This window comes from Phycodurus eques, chromosome 18, assembly GCF_024500275.1.
Source record: "Phycodurus eques isolate BA_2022a chromosome 18, UOR_Pequ_1.1, whole genome shotgun sequence".
In the NCBI taxonomy this organism is placed as follows: domain Eukaryota; kingdom Metazoa; phylum Chordata; class Actinopteri; order Syngnathiformes; family Syngnathidae; genus Phycodurus; species Phycodurus eques.
In genome coordinates, this window is record NC_084542.1 from 9,770,811 (window position 1) to 9,789,737 (window position 18,927).

The 18,927-nt window shown below is 40.5% G+C and overlaps 1 protein-coding gene across 4 annotated transcripts in view; it reads left to right on the forward strand.

Annotated features, from left to right (window-relative positions):
- Positions 1 to 18,927, forward strand: part of rgs6 (regulator of G protein signaling 6) — a 67,442-nt gene that overhangs the window by 45,576 nt on the left and 2,939 nt on the right. For all 4 annotated transcript variants that reach the window (XM_061704864.1, XM_061704865.1, XM_061704866.1 and 1 more), the window contains 13 exons: positions 217 to 267; positions 1,867 to 1,973; positions 5,000 to 5,051; positions 7,577 to 7,641; positions 8,519 to 8,595; positions 10,246 to 10,327; positions 10,501 to 10,575; positions 12,915 to 13,016; positions 13,125 to 13,186; positions 14,136 to 14,246; positions 16,748 to 16,873; positions 17,480 to 17,666; positions 18,481 to 18,570. In XM_061704864.1, the coding sequence (XP_061560848.1) occupies positions 217 to 267; positions 1,867 to 1,973; positions 5,000 to 5,051; positions 7,577 to 7,641; positions 8,519 to 8,595; positions 10,246 to 10,327; positions 10,501 to 10,575; positions 12,915 to 13,016; positions 13,125 to 13,186; positions 14,136 to 14,246; positions 16,748 to 16,873; positions 17,480 to 17,666; positions 18,481 to 18,570 (1,187 nt within the window). The remainder of the gene's footprint in view (positions 1 to 216; positions 268 to 1,866; positions 1,974 to 4,999; positions 5,052 to 7,576; positions 7,642 to 8,518; positions 8,596 to 10,245; positions 10,328 to 10,500; positions 10,576 to 12,914; positions 13,017 to 13,124; positions 13,187 to 14,135; positions 14,247 to 16,747; positions 16,874 to 17,479; positions 17,667 to 18,480; positions 18,571 to 18,927) is intronic.

Consider the following 18,927-nt stretch of genomic DNA (forward strand, 5'->3'; position numbering starts at 1 on the left):
CTGCAGAAATGTCTTTTATATATATATATATATATATATATATATATATATATATATATATATATATATATTTTTTTTTTTTTTTTTTTTTTCAACAATATATCTTGTTTGTGTCTTCATCTTGACACATTCTCAGTGGTCATAAGAGTCAATACAGTATTTTTATGACGATCTCTTTGCAATTGTGCAAAATAAAATGTGTCTGATCTGACACAGGTACAGACATTGTTCAGTGGATGATGAAGAACCTGGCTATTGAAGATCCAGGTATGTTTTCCGAAGGAATAGAAACAAGATTATTATTTGGATTCAAGAAACAAACTGAATGTACAGTACAGTCGTGCTTTCAATACGGCCTTGAGATATGAGCAGAGGTGGGTAGAGTGGCCAAATATTGTACTCAAATAAGAGTACTGTAACTTTAGAATAATATGACTCCAGTAAAAAGTAGTCCTCCAAATATTTACTTGAGTAAGAAAGTCTTCAATGAAAAAAAATTACTCAAGAATAACTGGTGATTAACTTCAGTTTTTTTTTTTAAATCAGAGCATGAACGTCATATAAAACAAAAAAAAAGTCCACACACACCTGCCACCATTACAAATTTTAAGTGCCCAGAAACCTACAACACATGCATTGTGCCCTACAGAAACATTATTTGCTTTATTCACTTAAATGACTGAATGAAGAAGCTGTTTGCTGAACAGATTTATTGATTGTGTGTGTGTGTGTGTGTGTGTGTGTGTGTGTGTGTGTGTGTGTGTGCGTGCGTGCGTGCGTGCATGCGAGCGAGCGAGACATAAGATTTTCAGTATGGCACATCCGCATAAAGCATGTTCTACAGTGACTTATGACCATAAAATAGGGCTAATGTTGCCAGATACACTGCCAAAACAACAGAAACATCTTTAACTCACCGCAGGGTCTTTTCTCAAGTTAGAAGTGGGCTGAAATATCCATGTTTGGGCACTCGCAATTTAAGAGCTGCATTACAAAGCTGTTGTTTTTTGAAGTCTGTAAAGTAAACACTCGTGTGGCTGTTTCCACCCCCCAAATTGAGTCACTTTGATTGGCCCGTGAAGGCTTTGCGTGCGGTCATGTGACTGCCTTGTGCAGTCTGATTGGTGAACTGAAGTCAAATGACACTAGTGATCAGGTAAGACTGCCGCAACGGCGCCCTATGCGGACGTCGAAGATTAAGTTCGACAATAGATCGCACGCAAAAATGAATAACTAAAAGTAGCGAGCGGCATGTCGATCATTGTAATGGAGTAAAAGTATCTAATCGTCTTAACATACTCAAGTAAAAAGTATGGTGCATTCAAACTACTCTGACAAGTACAATTTATCCAAAATGTTACTTGAGTAAATGTAACGGAGTAAATGTAATACGTTATTACCCACCTCTGGATACGAGTGACCCGATTTCTTTTTTTTGTAGATACAAGCTGTCTTTGGACGATTTTTCGCTTTGACTTGCATGCTACAGTTTGGGGTTTAAGGAGCTTTCGCTAGTTACTTAAATGAAAATATGGTTTTGGCAGTATGTGGGCAAATATAAACACTATCAGAGCCTCAGGCACGGTGATGGGAGAGCTGTTTTTATTGTGGAAGCCCACAGCCTGGACACTGAGTCACTGCATCAGGAATGGAAGTTATCGTCTCGCTATAGGTTAGATTCTCCAGGCTAGAGAAGTTTAATCAAGGATAAACTTCTTTGTACTGACTGTTCTCCAACTTAAGTTATCATCCTGATTTGATTGCACACCCGTCCCAGTTGCATACTTGACTGCAAATACCTCAAGGCTCACTCATGTTGCGGAAGCTGGTGTGATCCATATGCCCGGTTTATCACTTCTTCCCCAGCCGAGGCCATGCACATCGGAAGCCTGATTGCCGCACAGGGCTACTTCTTCCCCATCTCCGACCACGTCCTCTCCCTCAAGGACGATGGCGCCTTCTATCGTTTTCAGGTAAGCACGAGCGTCAACGCATACTGAATTAGTACAGGTTAAACTTTCTTTGCTAACAGGAAGTCTAAGTAATCAGGACATTTTCAATGTAATTTCTAAGAGTGAAAACAGAAAGGCCAGTGGTATTATGTTGCTCACGCCTTAGTTGTTGTGTTTTGTCTATTATTTTTAGGCCTTTACGCTAGGCAGTCCCTGCTCTACTTAAAAACACTTGACACTCAAAAGTTTGGATTGTTTGATTAGTGTGAATGCATCATGCCTTGCTCAAGTACATAGTACCCTTTCCTGGCCCTGAGACAGTTGGAAGAGGTGGGCTTGAGGACGGTACACTTGCTCATACACAGACGCCATCTTGGATGTCGTATAATGAAGCGATTGTTCTTCCTGACAGGTGTTAATGATCTGTAACTACCGTCTTTCACATTTGAAGAGTGACAGAAAATGCAGTGAAGCGAAAACGGACGTGCTGGAGCTCTGGTGAGCGCAGGCCAGTAGAGGACAGGAAGGGGAGGGACGAGTGTGCCAGCCGTGGTCCGATTAGAAATGGACCAGTGTTAGCGGAATGATGCAAAAACTACAATGATTTCAGGGAAAAAACCATGTAGGGCTACATGCACTTGCACTTGTTAGTTACCATTACTCAAATGTGGTACAGTCCCATTGTCTTACGTCACCCTCCCTGCACTAGAGACTAACAAACAGATAGAAAAACAGACACAAATAAGGCACCCCAGGATTACAGTTTGTCATGGAAATTTACCAGATCAGATCAGATCCGCTTGTCTTTAGCTGTCGTGACGCAGTGTGTAGGCCAAAGCCAAATGAGGCCGTTAATTGTTAGAGCCTGAATTATTGACTCTCTTCGGAATAGACGAAAGGACGGTGGTGTCGTAAGCTGCCTCCTCTATTTAGAGGTTACACGTCTTTCGACCTTAAATGGGGAGATGGCCTTTCTAATTCCTCTTTCAAAGCATCTTATGCACATTTTTGAGCGCTACCTGTTGGAGGTGCAGGTAGACAACTGGAGGAGGAAGGACAGACGAGAGGCAACCGCAACAGTCCAGTTGCGATCGATTCAATGCCCTGAGAATGAAACAACCTCGATAACGGAGAATAGCCACAACAAGTTCAATATTAAGTCTCCTCTTGTTCCGTTGAAGTCTATATTTGAACAAAGTATTATATTCTCTATACCATACATATAAAGAAAAAACAACCTTTGGCTTTATTCAAACTGTCAGATGATTTTAATGGACTTGTAATAATGACAGATATATTTGCCAGGCTGCCACTTACTGTACCTTAACCCAATTAATCAATCAATGAGCTAACTATGAAGATCAGCATTATTAGCATAGAATTACACACCCATCTCATGCTGGTGATGAAACGCTCTCTCCACCATTTCCAGCATCCTCGGTCCTATGTTAGGAGCTAGTGACCTTATTAAAAATGAATGGTGAGCTGATCAAATATTCATCAAGCGCACAAGGAGAGCTGGTTTGTGTTATAGTTGACTTCGTCGGTGGCTGCCAAAAGCCTGTGTTGCGGAAGTAAAACCAGTCACGCCAGGGACAGAAGGAAGATAAATGAGTGCCGATAGTTCCCTCGTCTTTCATGATCTGCAAATACGACAGCGTTATTGAAGTCACGCATTAATTATGCCGCAGCATTTTATCCTAATTAAAAACTTGACAGTGTTCCTCAGTAGGAAAAGCAGCACATGGAAAGATTACTGTGATCTTTGCGTAGTATCGTCTCGTTTGCTTTTTGACCCGTTGGAAAGGCCGAATCGCCGCTGGCGCTGGTTCGGCAATTTAATTCAAGCCGACAGCGTTGAACGTCGCTGTTCTTTGACCTCGCTTCGACGGCGAAGTACGAGGCAAGACACGAGGGCCGAGGAAGAGGGAGAGAAGAGCCGCTTGTCATTGCATTAGGATAATTACTGTTATTCCATTTTAGAGTGCAAAACTACCAGTAAAGAAAATCCAAATATAATTGTTGTGGAATTTCAAGAAGAGCGTGCGCGCTCTGTCCAAACAAAACAGTAGGAAGAATATTTACTGTTTGAGTGCCGGCTTTCTTTCTCTGCTTCGCCCATTGTGTATCCTGCGCCTTTCACTGCCTCTCATCTTATTGTACTGCCGCAATGTTCCCTCGCCTCTCCAAATCCCCGGGACGCATCTTTTACAGGGAGATTTGGAGTCGGCTATTTTGAATCGGTTCAATTTAGATAGGGAAAATATTTTGGTCACACACATTCAGCACAGAAAGTAGCGCAAGGCAATCTCAGCGAGTTTTCACTTTGCTAAAAAGGCCGTCACTTTTGATTCATACAAACATTTGAAGAGTGCATTTTTGTGCAGTTTGGACCTGCGCTCATGTTTTGCCAATAAAATTCTTGAGTGAGATTCAGCAATGATGCACAATAAGATCTAAAACTAGTTTGTTTGACTTATTGGCTGAGTAAATACATTTCATGCCATTTTCTCCTTAAGGCATTAAGGGGGTAGCAAAAGTCAACGCACCCCAACATATGCATGGTTTGGTGATATACAATAGAAGACAAAATCTGAATGTCCACATGTCAAAGTAATAAATGTGTCAAATTGTATCTGCCATGTAAAGCCCCCGTCAGATCACTCGGCAGATTTAGGTCGAGGCTCTGGGTGGGCCTTCCCAAAACGTGCGTGTCTTCAGTAGCATTTAACATGGGTGTCATTGCAAGGTATTTGGAGCTCTATACAAAAATAAATGACATTTGGCCCCACTACTTCAGTGTGGCATATGGCAAATATTCTTTTCTCCTGCCCCTGTCAGTCATTGGCCCTTACATTGTCGCTGATGGATTTCCAAATATGAAGAACTACTTTTCAAAATAAATGAAAGTATAAAAAACAAAAATAGGGGTATTTAAGTGTATCGTAAAAGTACAATTAGCAGAATCACATCCAACTGGTTATCGTGATTGTTTTCCACTTGCGTTTTGCTCCTTTTTTTTTTTTTTTTTTTTTTTCCTTCCACAGGCACCATATTTCTGGCCGTCTAATTGTTGGGAGCCTGAGAACACAGACTATGGTAAGAATGCTTATTATATTTTATTTTTAATGTGACAATATTCTCACAAAATTCAATGGACTTTTTTGTACTGGGTAATTGTAAAACCATGCGCTTCTCTAACCTTGAACAATATATGGTCGCGAGCCACATATGTCGTAGTGTATTACGGTATTGCCAGTATCAACAGGGCTAAAGTAGAATATTGTCAATAACAATTTAGAACTGTTTGAATATACAAATGATCACGTACTGTCGGTATTTTATCATGTACTGTATATGCTCACCACTCAAAGGTCTAAAAATGTTCATCCAAACATAATGCTGTTTAAGAATGAAAATATAGTCACTATATATAGGTGTCCCGTGTTATTAAGACAATTAGAAGCCTCATAAAGCAACAGAAGCTCAGTCTTGCTTGGTTAGCTCATTCTGATGTCTGTGTCTCATTGTGGGGAAAGATAAGATTGAACTAACGTTTAAAATCAGCAACCGTACACTTTGGAGACAACATTTTGGCCTATGTAGTCAATGCACCCACAGGAAGTGAGAAGGGAAGAAAAAAAAACAAAACAATGCCCCCACCCTTTCTAGTTTATCCCAAAGGTGTAGAAATTAGGATGTAAGCGTTGCAGTATAGTAATTTATTAAATCTATAGAGTGTATGTCTGTCATTACACAAAAAGAGAAAAGGCATCTTCAATTGGTAGCGTTTTGAAAAAAAATCAGATAAAACGCTGCACGTTGTTGTTGCTGCTGCGGTTTTTGGAATGTCCCATCGGCGGTCGCCACAGTGAGTCACCATCATGATTAGTTTGGCACAATTTTTACACCAGGTGCCCTTCCTGGCGCACCGCGCCCATTTGTGCTGTGACTGGGTATTGGGGCACTGGCCAGGAATTGAAACCTGTGCCATCTTCATCTGCAACAAAGGTAGCAGCATGTACTAATCCGTTATTGACGCTTAATTGTGCAGCAAGTCACGTTTGAGCCATGATAATTTTAGGTCTCCCAAAGAAACAAACGGAACGGGAGTGTTCAAGGGCACATGCCCACAGGGACAACACTTATCTTGGCGACATGCCTCAGGCGGTAGAGTGATCGGCTCGATCCTGAGCCCCCCTGAGCATGCAGGAGGTTCCTTGAGCGAGATAATGAACCCCCGTTGCTCCAGATGCCGTGTCGTCAGGAGGTGAATGAGGGTGGAAAAACGCTATTCAAGTGGAAGCCCGTTTCACCATTTTCTCACAAATTCGGAAACATCTCTGAAAGCTACATTTTCAGTGACCTGAAACCCAATTTGTGTGGATTTTCACTTCATTTCTCCTTCTCCACTGATGATGTTACAAAATCACGAGACACCGTGAAGTAAAAAGTAAAAACAGGAGTGCGAATCAGTCATTGAGTCTAATGCTAAGACAATGTAAATAAATGAACACATGAAGTGTCAAGTGTATGCCCAAAGCATATTGTCAACAACCAAAAGATAAAATACAGATAAACAAAAGCACAATTACACCGTGCGCCTCCTGAACACACAACTGTAAAGGACTCCGACCATCTCCCATGATGTCTTGCTTCCATGACTTGTGTTACTGCTTGTGACCCACAATTCCACAGTACAATCTGAAAACACACCAGGCTCATGTGACCACGCACTTTCAAAATAAGATGCCGAAACATCAATGTTTTTCAATATCACAGCTAAAACCAGTCCAGAAGTCAGCTGGGATCGACGCCACCTCCATATGACCACGAACAGTGTAAAAAGTACCAAAAGAAAGATGGATACATTAAAAAAAAAAAATACCCTCTGTAAACAGAGCCTGATGCATCTTTGTACAAAATTCATATTGTTCGCATGCCGTCTCTTTAACCAGACAAACAATTTCAGTCCTCGCTTGAGTGAATGCACACATAATATTGAGTAGTATTCAGTAGAGGCTAAAGCAAACCCCAGCTACACAACATGGCTTACGCAATCGTTTACATCTTACATCAATTGAGACGGGCAGTGTCTGCAAAGTTTCTAGTTCCAAACTGTGACACCAACACTTGCAATGAAGTGAGCAGATGTGGTGGACTACACACCGCCAGATAAGCGGAGGCAGGAAGAAGCCGAGCGTGTCGCAACACAGCATAACATAAAAAATGAAAGCAGGCGCGATTCGTCTTGGAAATGATCATGTTAAAATTTCACACAAGAGTAATGGAGCTCCGAGCCCTCCCTGGCAGAAGGAACATAGCAAACGGGATTGAAGGGGAAACACACACACAAATAGGCTAACGGCACAGTGCAATGTGGAAGCAACTCGTCGACGGGATTAGTCAGTTGTCATTTCACTTGGTGTCCTTCAACCTGATGGATGAAGTGTGAGAGGCCCGCTGAGTGTTTACACTCGACCTGATAATCCTGAAGCAACAGAGAGGAAAAAGATGATTAGGAAAATACGAGGGTATTAGATGCATGGATGTGTACGCTGTAAAAAAAGAAAAGAAAAAAGAAAGGTCGTTCATTGTTCCAATCCTGCCTGCGTGCCCCACAGCCATCTATCTGTGCAAGCGGACCATGCAGAATAAGACCAGGCTGGAGCTGGCGGATTACGAGGCGGTAGGTGCCGGATATCTCCTCTAACCTATTATTTATTGATCTGTTTGTCCAGTTTGGGCTACAAATATCCTCGTAAAGGTCACGCGCCGTGTGTGTATGTGGCCGTGACACATTTGAATAACTTCTCACAGAAGAGCGCAACTTTTAAATGGCCGACGTGGTTGGAAAAATCCGCGGCTAAATCACATGAGATTACAATGTATTAATCCGTTGGTTTATTTCAAGCGGAAATTTGTAGTGTTAAAACTGCTCGTGAGATTTGAACGTGGCCTCACTTTACTAATCCCGCCACCCCCCCGACCAGAGCCACGCCCCTCAATAACGTGCACGAGCGCGATTCTCGAACATGACGCTTCATAATGGCAGACGAGTAGGAAAGTGCATAGGCGTGATATTCAATTATGCGGCATAGGCAGCTAGCAACAGTAAGTTTATATATATATATATATATATATATATATATATATATATATAGTCATTTTTAACAGTGACTGTTTATTAGAAATGTAAAAATAACACAGTCGTGCCACATGCGGCCATGCTAATCGAGTATTTAGACTGCTTTGAATGCGATTCTGCTTATTTGACGTCCTCTACCTCCTTGTGGATAATATTTTCGTTTCACATTCTTCCCTCAAAACCCTTTGTTCAGGCTCCTTCGTTTGACATAAAATGCTAAAGAACAACACAGAAATGTTTCATGTTTCCTGAGTTCAGTCTTTATGGGATATGTTGAAGTCTCGACACGAGGGGTATTTAACTTCAGGAGTACCACGGTCATTACAATTATTTACTAAATAATTGTTATGAATCAACTCATCCTCATTTAAGCACAATTTCTTATCTTTGATATAACATCATCAATTTTGTGGAACAGGAAAACCTCGCTAGGCTCCAGAGAGCCTTTGCCAGGAAGTGGGAGTTCATCTACATGCAGGCTGAGGCCCAGGTCAAGTAAGTGGGTTCTGTTACTATGGCAACAAGGCAAACTGAAACAAAGGTGACGACATCATTACAAAGTTACAGTGTGAATCCCTAGCGGATATTACAAGTATGTTTGCTGTGCATTGCAAAGGGTGAGAGGGAGGTTGAGAGTGACTTGGACCCGTATTGTCCAATGCGTGTCAGAGTGGGAAATTGCAAAGCACGCTTTTCTGGTTGCGGCGGATTCTGCCGTCGAATTAAGTCTGTCGTTTACGCACCTTCGCTCCAGATTCACGCTCTGGGTGGAACGAGCCTAAAATGTAGGCGTTTTCGCTGTCAAAATCTGCCGGTCCGTGCGTTCTCCCGTCGACTTAAGCGCTTTCCGTCTTACAGGCTTCAGAGGCTGTCGGAAGTCAAGCGCCCAGAGAAGGTGAAACATCTTATTGCGCTTGAAGTTTGGATGCAGTTACAATATAGGCTGCGCATACTAATAATATTGTAAAAGATACTACCAAAAAGCTGTCAAATACATTTTCTTGCCACTGTTATAAATGTAAAATGTCAAGTTTTTTTGCGGTTGTGAGACATTTTATATTGTCATTTGTAAACCCGTAGCCACTACAGTATTTACTTACTTTTCTCTGTATCTACACCATGTCTACTTTGAGTGTGAATGCCGTTGCTTCCTCCAGTGCAGTTAAATGAAGCAAAGGTGCCACCTGCGGTCCCTTGTGCATGCATGCCTGCGGTATTTGGAGGTTTTGTTTTTCAAGAGGTCAGTGGTCTCTCAATTTGTGCTTCAGCACAGTGGCGGAATGCGTACAGCTCCCCATGGCAGCGACAACCAGGGCAATTTTGGTCCAGCTGTTGGCCTTTTGGCAGAAGTCATCCTCAAGTGGTTCGAAACTGCCTGGTGCCTTTTGACACACTGCACCTCTTCCTCTACATCTGTGAAATTCATCTCCCGTTTAGAAAAGAGTTTTTATACTTGGATGGGACTATATTTTGGCCAATACAGAGAATTACCAAATTCTAATCAGTTTAAAACAATATAGCGTGTGTATGTGTGTAGACCTATTGGTTTGTATCCGTTGATATTAATTGAATTGAATAATCGATACTTAATAATAATTAATAAGCACAGCAGGCACACCTTTTATTGATAAACCTCTAAACATTCATTCAGTCGTAAGCACAGTGTTGTGATTACAGTACATTACTTTTATTGGATTTATTTCATACAGAATTTAAAAAATGCTGTCTTTTCAATTTTCATGCCTTTTCAAATTAGAAGTGTGCTTTATCTCTTTCATTTGCATTCACAAGTGTCAGGGAAACTCCATGGTCTGTGACTTCCCAACAACCGCCATTGTCAATAAATCAAGAAGAATAGATGGGTCGTCACAGAAAAACGTATATTTCCATTATCACGGACAGAGAAATCTGAACTGATAAACAAGAAAATGTAACTGTTTGGTAGTCCAACTGGAATCTGTGTTAAAGTGGAGAGTAACTGTTAAATGAGCAATTCCTCCAAATTGCGTGTCAGTATCAGTACACATACTTCTGAGACTTCCTAACCGGCACAACTCTCCAAGTGGTGATTCATGTGCCACATCTCGTGCTGGTAGCAGGACAGCTTCGGGTTGTATTTCTCAACCCGACTGATCTCCTGTGCAGGATTGACAGGAAAAAAGATAAAACCGAGAGGAAGATCCTCGACAGCCAGGAGAGAGCCTTCTGGGATGTCCACCGGCCCGTGGTAAGCCTCTGCCTGCGCGTGGCGGATTGATGCTACTGCACACCTTATCCTCCACCTCCTCCTTTGAGTCTGTCTCTCTCGTTCTCTCGATCTCGCTCTCTCTGCATGACATGAGGAAAGTCCTGAAATGATCAGTGTTGACCAGGGAGGTTGTGTGTTGTTGTTTTCCACAGCCTGGATGTGTGAACACCACAGAGATGGACATCAGGAAGTGCAGACGCATGAAGAATCCTCATAGAGTTAAGAAGGTACTCAATTGGTCAGAAAATTATGATCTATGCCAGCAACATGTAGTGACAAGCAGAACAATTAAATGTTCTTTCACTGGCAGGAAGCACGAGAACACTGTGTATCCACCTCTTGCTCTTCATACAACAGAATTATAGCTTTGTGTTCAACTAAATCGTCCCAGATTACACACTAAATTTGTGAATAAACTGAGACAATATCCTCATTATTTCTGAACATATACCTTTTGTGAAATTTATGATTGGTGGTGTGCCGGAAGATTTTCTTTTTTATTTCTTTCATTACCTTTTTATTAGGTAAAAATGTACAAAAATAGTAATTTCCAGTTTTATCTTACGGCATCCACTTTCCACCGTAGCCCACTTTTTTAAATTTTATTTTATTTATTATTATTATTTTTTTAAGAGACGGACAAACAAAAAGAACAAAGGTGGCATACCCAATATTCAAACCAAACACAATACGAACACATATAGTAAGTAGGGTGGGGGGTGAAGTTGGTTTGGGTTGACGTGTAGTTTTACCAAAGTCTTTACATGTCAATGTGATCAAATCTATATATTTCCCCCACATTTGGTGAAACTCAACTTTTGGAATTCTCCGGAAGTAGGTTAGCTTTTCCATTTTATACATCTCTAAAACTATCCCAAACCATTCCTCCAATGTTGCAGGTGATGCATTCAACCACTTTCTGCGAACTGACTTTTTACTAGCTGCTAGAATAACTTTTTCCCCCCCCTTCTTTCGAATCAATAGTTGGGTTCAACCAAAATACAGAGTCTCAAAATCAAAGGTAATTGGGTTTTAAACACAGTATTCAGTATGTTATGTATGGTGTCGATGAGCGGCATCCCCAAAATACATGAAAATGATTTGCCTCCATCGTTTGCCTCCCTCAAAGCGCATTGTCTCCAGCAGGTCACAGAAGCATTTTTATACTTCTCTCGGAATGGAGTTCTAAAATATCTTCCCTCCGGATCACTGAAGTAATTGAAGACCATTGAAAGCTCCAAATCTCACCGCAGGCTTCTTCAGATAAATTTAAATCTGCCTCTTTTTCCCATTTTTCCGTGATATATAGTGTCATTCTTTCCAGAGACGAGAGCGTTACATAATTTGGATATGGATTTAAGAGGAGTTGATTCACCAGCTGCCTTCAGGCTTTTGTGGAACTTATGTTCTGCTGCTGTTAAATCGGTGGCTTTACATCTCAAAATATCGTTTTTCTCCAAGATTTTGTACCTGTTGAAAACTACACAGCGTATTTTTCTCAGTAAAGGATGAGATTTCCTAATGTAAAATACGGACCTTGATTGTGTATATGGCGCACTGACTCACTCATCCCCAAGCACAAAAACTGTAACAGTGGAGCCGACGTGCAGATTTACTCGTTAGCTGTTTAAGTGTTTGTACACAAACACTTAAAAGGTCAATTTCCCCCAGATGTCCCCTTTTGCAAATCATTTCTCAGACAATGAATAAAGTTTTTATGATGGCCACAGTTTGACCTTGGTAAAAATGATTTTCGTTACAGAATTTAAAAAGTGAAAAGACAAAATGAATTGAACACATCTTCGATGGTTTATGGTGTTTGTAGATGATGTTGCAGGCATTACCGGGTTACACTGAAATACTGTAAGTTAGCTCTCCCCAGTCTCCTCCAATCACAATTTTAAACAATCATTTCAACCAACTTCCAAGTCGAGGTGTAACAATTAAGCGATTTTTATTCACTATTTTAATCATTGAGAGACCTTGTTTAACTTTGACAAAATCCTCGGAATTTCAGCCTCTCAACAGTAAATATTCTCAGATCTTTGCAGTCCTCCATGAAACCAGTCTGATTATCTTTGTGTTGAATCAAAATAAGACATTTGCAAACATCTGCATTTACTTTAGAAAAAAAAAATTATCAACATTTTTGCCGATTTTATCAACATTTGTTTGGGCATTTTCTGAAGTATCAAATTGAAATAATGTCCCGCGTTTGAATAAAGAGCTGGAAACTAAAAATATTTTTGACCGGTTCATCGATTGATTGGGAAAAAAATAATTGACAGATGAATCGCTAATTCAAATCATCGTTAATTGCAGCCCTGCTTTCAAGGATCCCAAGTAAGAACACGACATGCTTGACTTGGTTTTTATCTAAAAAGTTCGTTTCTCGTCTGCTGTATATTGTCACTTATTTTCAAAGATGTCATTACAGTGAAGACACACTGTTGTACATTGTGTATTAGTTTTCTTATTTGCAGTCTCGGTAGTAGGAATAAGTGTAATGGTGTGGTTCGCCTTTATTCTATTATTATTTTTCTTCATCATCCTCCAATGGGGCCAGTCAGTGTACGGTTTGGCAGAGGAGGGCACGCAGTCGCGAAGTCCAATCCATACTCCCTCACACCGCTCCAGGAAGGGAACCAAGGAGGACGTGGAGAAAGAGGTGTTACCATCTGTCACACTTTTAGCTTGGTGAACAAACTATGAGATCATCAGACATCAGAAACTATGCTTTAAATTGCTGAAATCATTCCCCCCGTCTTGCTTTCAGATCTTGTTCCTAAATGCCCAGCTAGATCGACACTGTATGAAAATGTCCAAAGTCGCTGAAAGGTGAGAAGAAGAAAAACAAAACGTATATCGGTTTTGTTCACAGCATATAAAACGTCGAGTACCCAACTTCCAGCACACACTCTGACGTGTGATCTCTGTTTGCTACATCTGGGTGAGAAACCGAAAGTCTTCCTTTTCCCCGCGAGCCTTCCCTCTTCCCTCTCTCCTCCCTCAAGTCAGCGGGCACCATCGTTACTTTCGAGCAGTGCAGAAAAACTGTCATTAGTGGCCGCCACGCGGGCCACCGTGCCTCCTTGACCGTTTAATCTGCTGACACTGATCATTGGACTGAGTAAATTGGTGCTTCTCAGAGCACAAGTTTGGAGTGTTAACTCGTTATACAATATCAATCGTGAGCATTAACGACCAGCATCAAATTGTTTATTGATTTTCAATCCTATTAAGATGGGGGTTTTTTTCTACACAAAACATAATCTGAGTTCATAACAGAGTTTTGTAACCTCATTTTTGTTTTCTTAAGTATTTTTTAAATATATATATTTTTAAGCTTCCTCTTATGTTCAGACAATCTTGAATAAAAAAGGCTTGAATTTATAAAGGAAATCAAAAGATAGAATTTGAATTATGTCGTTATATTTGTTGATGATTAAATTGTCACGTTGACCCATGAAACGAAACTAACAGGGAGGTTAGGTTAATACTGTCTATAAGACCACAATGTGAAATCAAAATATTGAACCTTCTTAGTTTTTCACAAAATGAAATATGACTATTTTTATCGTAACTGATGATAAAAAACGGTCAGTAGTGTTTCACATCTTGAGCCCAACAATTTCAGGACGGTCTAATTTGTAAAACATTTGTTGATTGGAGAGAAAAAAAAAAACCCAACAACATCTGGAATGAATATACACTTCGTAAGACCTAAATGCCAACCATGCCAACGATGATACTAACGTTCTTCTGTCTCGTGTGATGTCTGCGTCAGTCTGATAAGCTACACTGAGCAGTACTTGGAGTACGACCCTTTGGTGATGCCGCAGGAGCCGTCAAACCCCTGGACCAGTGATGACCAGTCCTACTGGGACCTGGAGGCCAGGTACACTCAAAAAGCACATTTTCCCCACATCAGTTCCGCTGAAATTAATGCATTCCGATGTTTGAATACAACCATGCATCAAAAGGGGCATATTTCTAGTAAAAATAAAAATAAAAGTTTGCAAAAACTTCTTCCATCCATCCATTTTCTTTACCGCTTGTCCTCACTCGGGTCGCGGGCTGCTGCAGCCTATCCCAGCTGTGTTTATCTTGGGAAAATTGACTGTAACACATTCACTGCCATTGACGCTTTCGAAGTCAAATAGTCATCGTAACTGGGAAGGCTGGCAGTGAATGAGTTAATGAGTACACATTCAGAATCAAGTACTTACATTGATTATTGGTCATGAATGTTAATTCTGATAAACATACCTCTCTTCCCCATTTTCATCAGTATATTGTCATTATCTTTTGATTCAGTTTTGTACTTGGTTCTGTCTTTCTATCATGGCGGCTGTGGCTCAATTGGCAGAGTGGGTAGATCCCCCTGACCAATGGGTTGGCGGTTCGAATCCTGGCACCAACTGCCTGCTGTCAAAGTGTCCTTGGGAAAGACACTGAACCCTAACTCTCCTCCAGGTTGGCATTGTAAATGAGAAACTGTTCTCAATTGCCTTACCTAAAGTTAAAGAAATAAAAAAAAATAAAAAAAATTTAAAAAATGACAGTAGGTTTTTGATAAAACACTGCTTATGCATTATTGCCTTATTGGGTCATATTAATTAATGATGTGTGCACAGTGAATGTTTAATTTGTACAGTTTTAACAGTTTTAAAGCCACACCCAATGAACAAAATGATTTATAATTTGTATTAGAGAATAAATTAATATTTCTAATTTCAATTTTTTTTTAAATTTGTGTGGTATTTTTTACATTCTTGCATAATATCTTGCAATAATATTGCATACATTCTTCCATAATATTCCAATGTAACCTTCCCCCCCCTCTTTTCATGGTGGCACAGAGGACAATAAAATATTTTGTGAAAATAACCTTTTCCTCACGCAGACTAAAACAACAAACAAACAGACCAATTTTGTTGCTGTTATTTATTTATGGACAGGCTCTGCAGTGCACACACACTCAAGCGATCCAAAAAGGTCTTCATTGTCTTGTCACCGAGCTGACTTAAAGCGATGTATTCTTTAAATAAATAATTGGGCGGCAGTGAACGAGTGTCAGCCAGACAAACAAGGAGCTCAGTGCAGTAGACTTAACAGCCCCATAAAGCTGCGCACCGGATATTTACAGGTAATTACTTTGAGTAATGGGCTCTTTTCTTGAAGCACTGAAGGAATTTCAGAGGTCACTCTCATTCATCAATCAAAATCAAATCAAAGAGTGCCATTTATGTTACTGACAATAAAGGACAATGTATAAGTATTGATGTCTACCGAATGGGTGACACTCCGATGGAAATGAACTAAACCAAATAAATTTTGAACAGGTTGCATGGCCATTTTTGATAGTGTTACCTTCAAATAATGGTTTAAAAATCTTTAAGAATCCACAGCAAAAATACAGGTTGACAAGTCAGAACACCTCGCGTGTCACCTTTAGCAGCAGTGTTGATAATACTGTTCAGTTGTGAAGTGTTTGTACAAAGTTTGCTGCAAACCAAGATGAGCAAACAATATTTTTCTTGATGCCCTTGCACAAATAATACCGTACCATTAGACCTTGTAAGGGGAATTCTGAGATTTGCTTCTAAATGCATCCCACAAGTTTGACGATAATTGCTGAAAACGTGCGCAAAGACTGAGAACTATATATATGAAACTTTTTTTCATTTCAGTTTTGCTGCCTTTTTGGGGTTCCGGCTAAAACGGGGCCAGTGACGCACCTCGGCCACAGCGTGACTTGCCCCTCCCCTGCTATATAAGAACCTGAGCACCTTTGTTCGTATCAGTGGTTGTCCGGTGCCATTGTGGCGTGCACTTACTGTAGCTAGTTATGCCTGAAAATGCATCTTGCCTTCTGGTAGTCCACTGGCGTGGCTGCTTTAGAGTGCCTCGTTGTTGGCCTTGCATTCATGCTTGTCACGCAGAGGAAGGCAGAATAGCGAGGACAGCAAAAACAATTTTTGAATAAATAAATAAAAGCATGTGGACCAGGGCTTCGGGCTGACGTGGCTGCTTTAGAGCGCCTCGTTGTTGCGGGATGGAAAGGTCCCTCAGTGATCCGGTGGGATATATTCCAGCCACCGGAAAGCTTTAAGGGGATATATTTTCACGGCTCAAATACAGTATGTAGTTATGTATAGGTGTAAGAAAAATGCTAGCCGAAGTAGCATCCATTTTTCCCGGTCGTAGTAGTGGCATTTTGACATTTGACAGTTTCGATGCATTCAGCGGACGCGCCCACAGCGTTTTAGAGCACAAAACCACACACACATCAACTAGATAGTCTCTAAAGATATATCGGAGTTGATGTACTTAAGATACGTTTTTGGTGTTATGAAGCTAACATCTCTCACTCAGCCATTGTCCTCCCCCCCAAAGCAAGGAGCCTGGTCACCAGAGGGTAAAGAAGTGGGGTTTCTCCCTGGAGGAGGCGCTGAAGGACCCAGCGGGACGCGACCTCTTCCTCAAGTTCCTGGAGTCCGAGTTTAGTTCCGAAAACCTGCGGTGAGCACAGAGAATGCAAAAAAATTATTTATACAAGAAAAAAACTGTAGTATATATGTAACTTATGTACAGTATTGATTTCTGTTAACGCAATCAACGCAGTCAATAATAGAACGAAGCTAAAGTGGATATAAAAAGTCTACAAACCCCTGTTCAAATGGCTGGGGGTTTTTGTGCTACACAAAAATATAGAAGGGAAATAAGAATAAAGTGAGAGAACGTTGTTGCCCAAGTGCTATTATTTGACAAGAATTATTTTCATAAAGAAGAAAATCACTGCTACTTATATGTTGAATCTAAACAAAGTAAAAAGGTCCATCTTATGCACTTATTTTCCAAACCTTAATGACTTACAACTGTAAAGATGCAGTTGCCCAAGATAATGTCAATGCACAATCATCGACTATAACTCAACTTTATTTATAGAGCACTTTAAAACAACCACAGCTGCACACAAAGTGCTGTACATTATATAAAAGGTCAAGTAAATTTATATAAATGATATAAAATGAAGTGATTTTAAGATGTCTTGAAACTGTAGCTCTGTTTATTTTTTGTTTTTGTTTGTTGGTTTGTTTTTTGTTTCACGCTGTGGCTGTTGTGCAGGTTCTGGTTGGCCGTACAGGACCTGAAGAGAATCCCGCAGCAGGAAGTAGCGCAGAGAGCGCAGGAGATCTGGGCCGAGTTCCTGGCCGAAGGGGCGCCCAGTTCCATCAATCTGGACTCGCACAGCTATGAGCGCACGAGCCACAACCTCAAAGATCCGGGACACTACAGCTATGAGGACGCACAGGTGGGGGGGACAAGATGTCACGAACAACTGCGATAAGATTTACCATATTTCATCATATGGTGGCCTTGGGTGTTCGTTTCCTGATAGTGCCGGGCTTGAGCATTTATTCCATCCTACTAGTGGTTTGAATTTTACATGTACTTGTATGCTTATTATCCTCACTAGTTTGAAGTACCTGTACATTAGTTTAAAAATCAAAAAAGAAATAAAAAACCTTGACAATACAGCATGCTTAGACTGGCTGTCTTAATAATGATGTTTTTTTTTTTTCCCACAACTGTATGACATTTTTGCGCACTGGTAGAACAACTAAGGTGTAGTAGCAGAACAACTCAACTTTACTAGTAAGGCAAAACCGCGCTAGTTGACATCAGCACGCTGCTAGTGAAATGCATTGTTAACTAGTAGAATTTAAAATGTCACGACTAGTACTGGTTGCACACACTTGTCAACTAATGCACAGTTTTGCCTCACTAGTAACTAGTAGTTGTTCTACTAGTGCACACAAATATCATACTTGTCAACTAATGCACAGTTTTGCCTCACTAGTAACTAGTAGTTGTTCTACTAGTGCACACAAATATCATAAAATAGTGTGGGGGGGACATCAGTTGTTGTAAGACATACTGTAATTGTTCTACTACTGCGCCATAGTTGTTCCACTAGTGCGATGCCTGCTGCAGATGTTTATTTTGGACTTTTTTTTTTTCTTTTTTTGTGGTATTATTTACATTTTATATTGGTACACGACAGTTGCGTGTGTCAGTAGTGGGTCGTTTTTCCCCACCGAGCTGTAACGTCGCCTTGTGTCCAGGATCACATCTACAAGCTGATGAAGAGTGACAGCTACACTCGTTTCCTGCGCTCCAACGTCTATCAGGACCTGCTGAACTCAAGAAAGAAGGTACTGCATGGCTGCCGGCTACATGACACAAGTCACTTGATAACTCAAACAAAAAGACAACAGGTCTAATCATATTTTAAAAAAACAACAACAACATGCTGACCTGTATACCAAGGCATTTTTAAAGACATGCTTACAAATGATGTTTAGTAAGTGGTTTTTAAAAAAGACATGATGTATGTATAGTCAGGCATGTAAAATAACACATCTACATCGACAAAAAAAAAAAAAAAAGACATGACGTAAAATATATATATATTTTTAACTATGGTGTACAGTCGGGCCTTTTTGTAAGCAAATGTATAGTCACACACTAAATGACATAAATATAGGTAGACTGAAAAATTGACAAAGCAT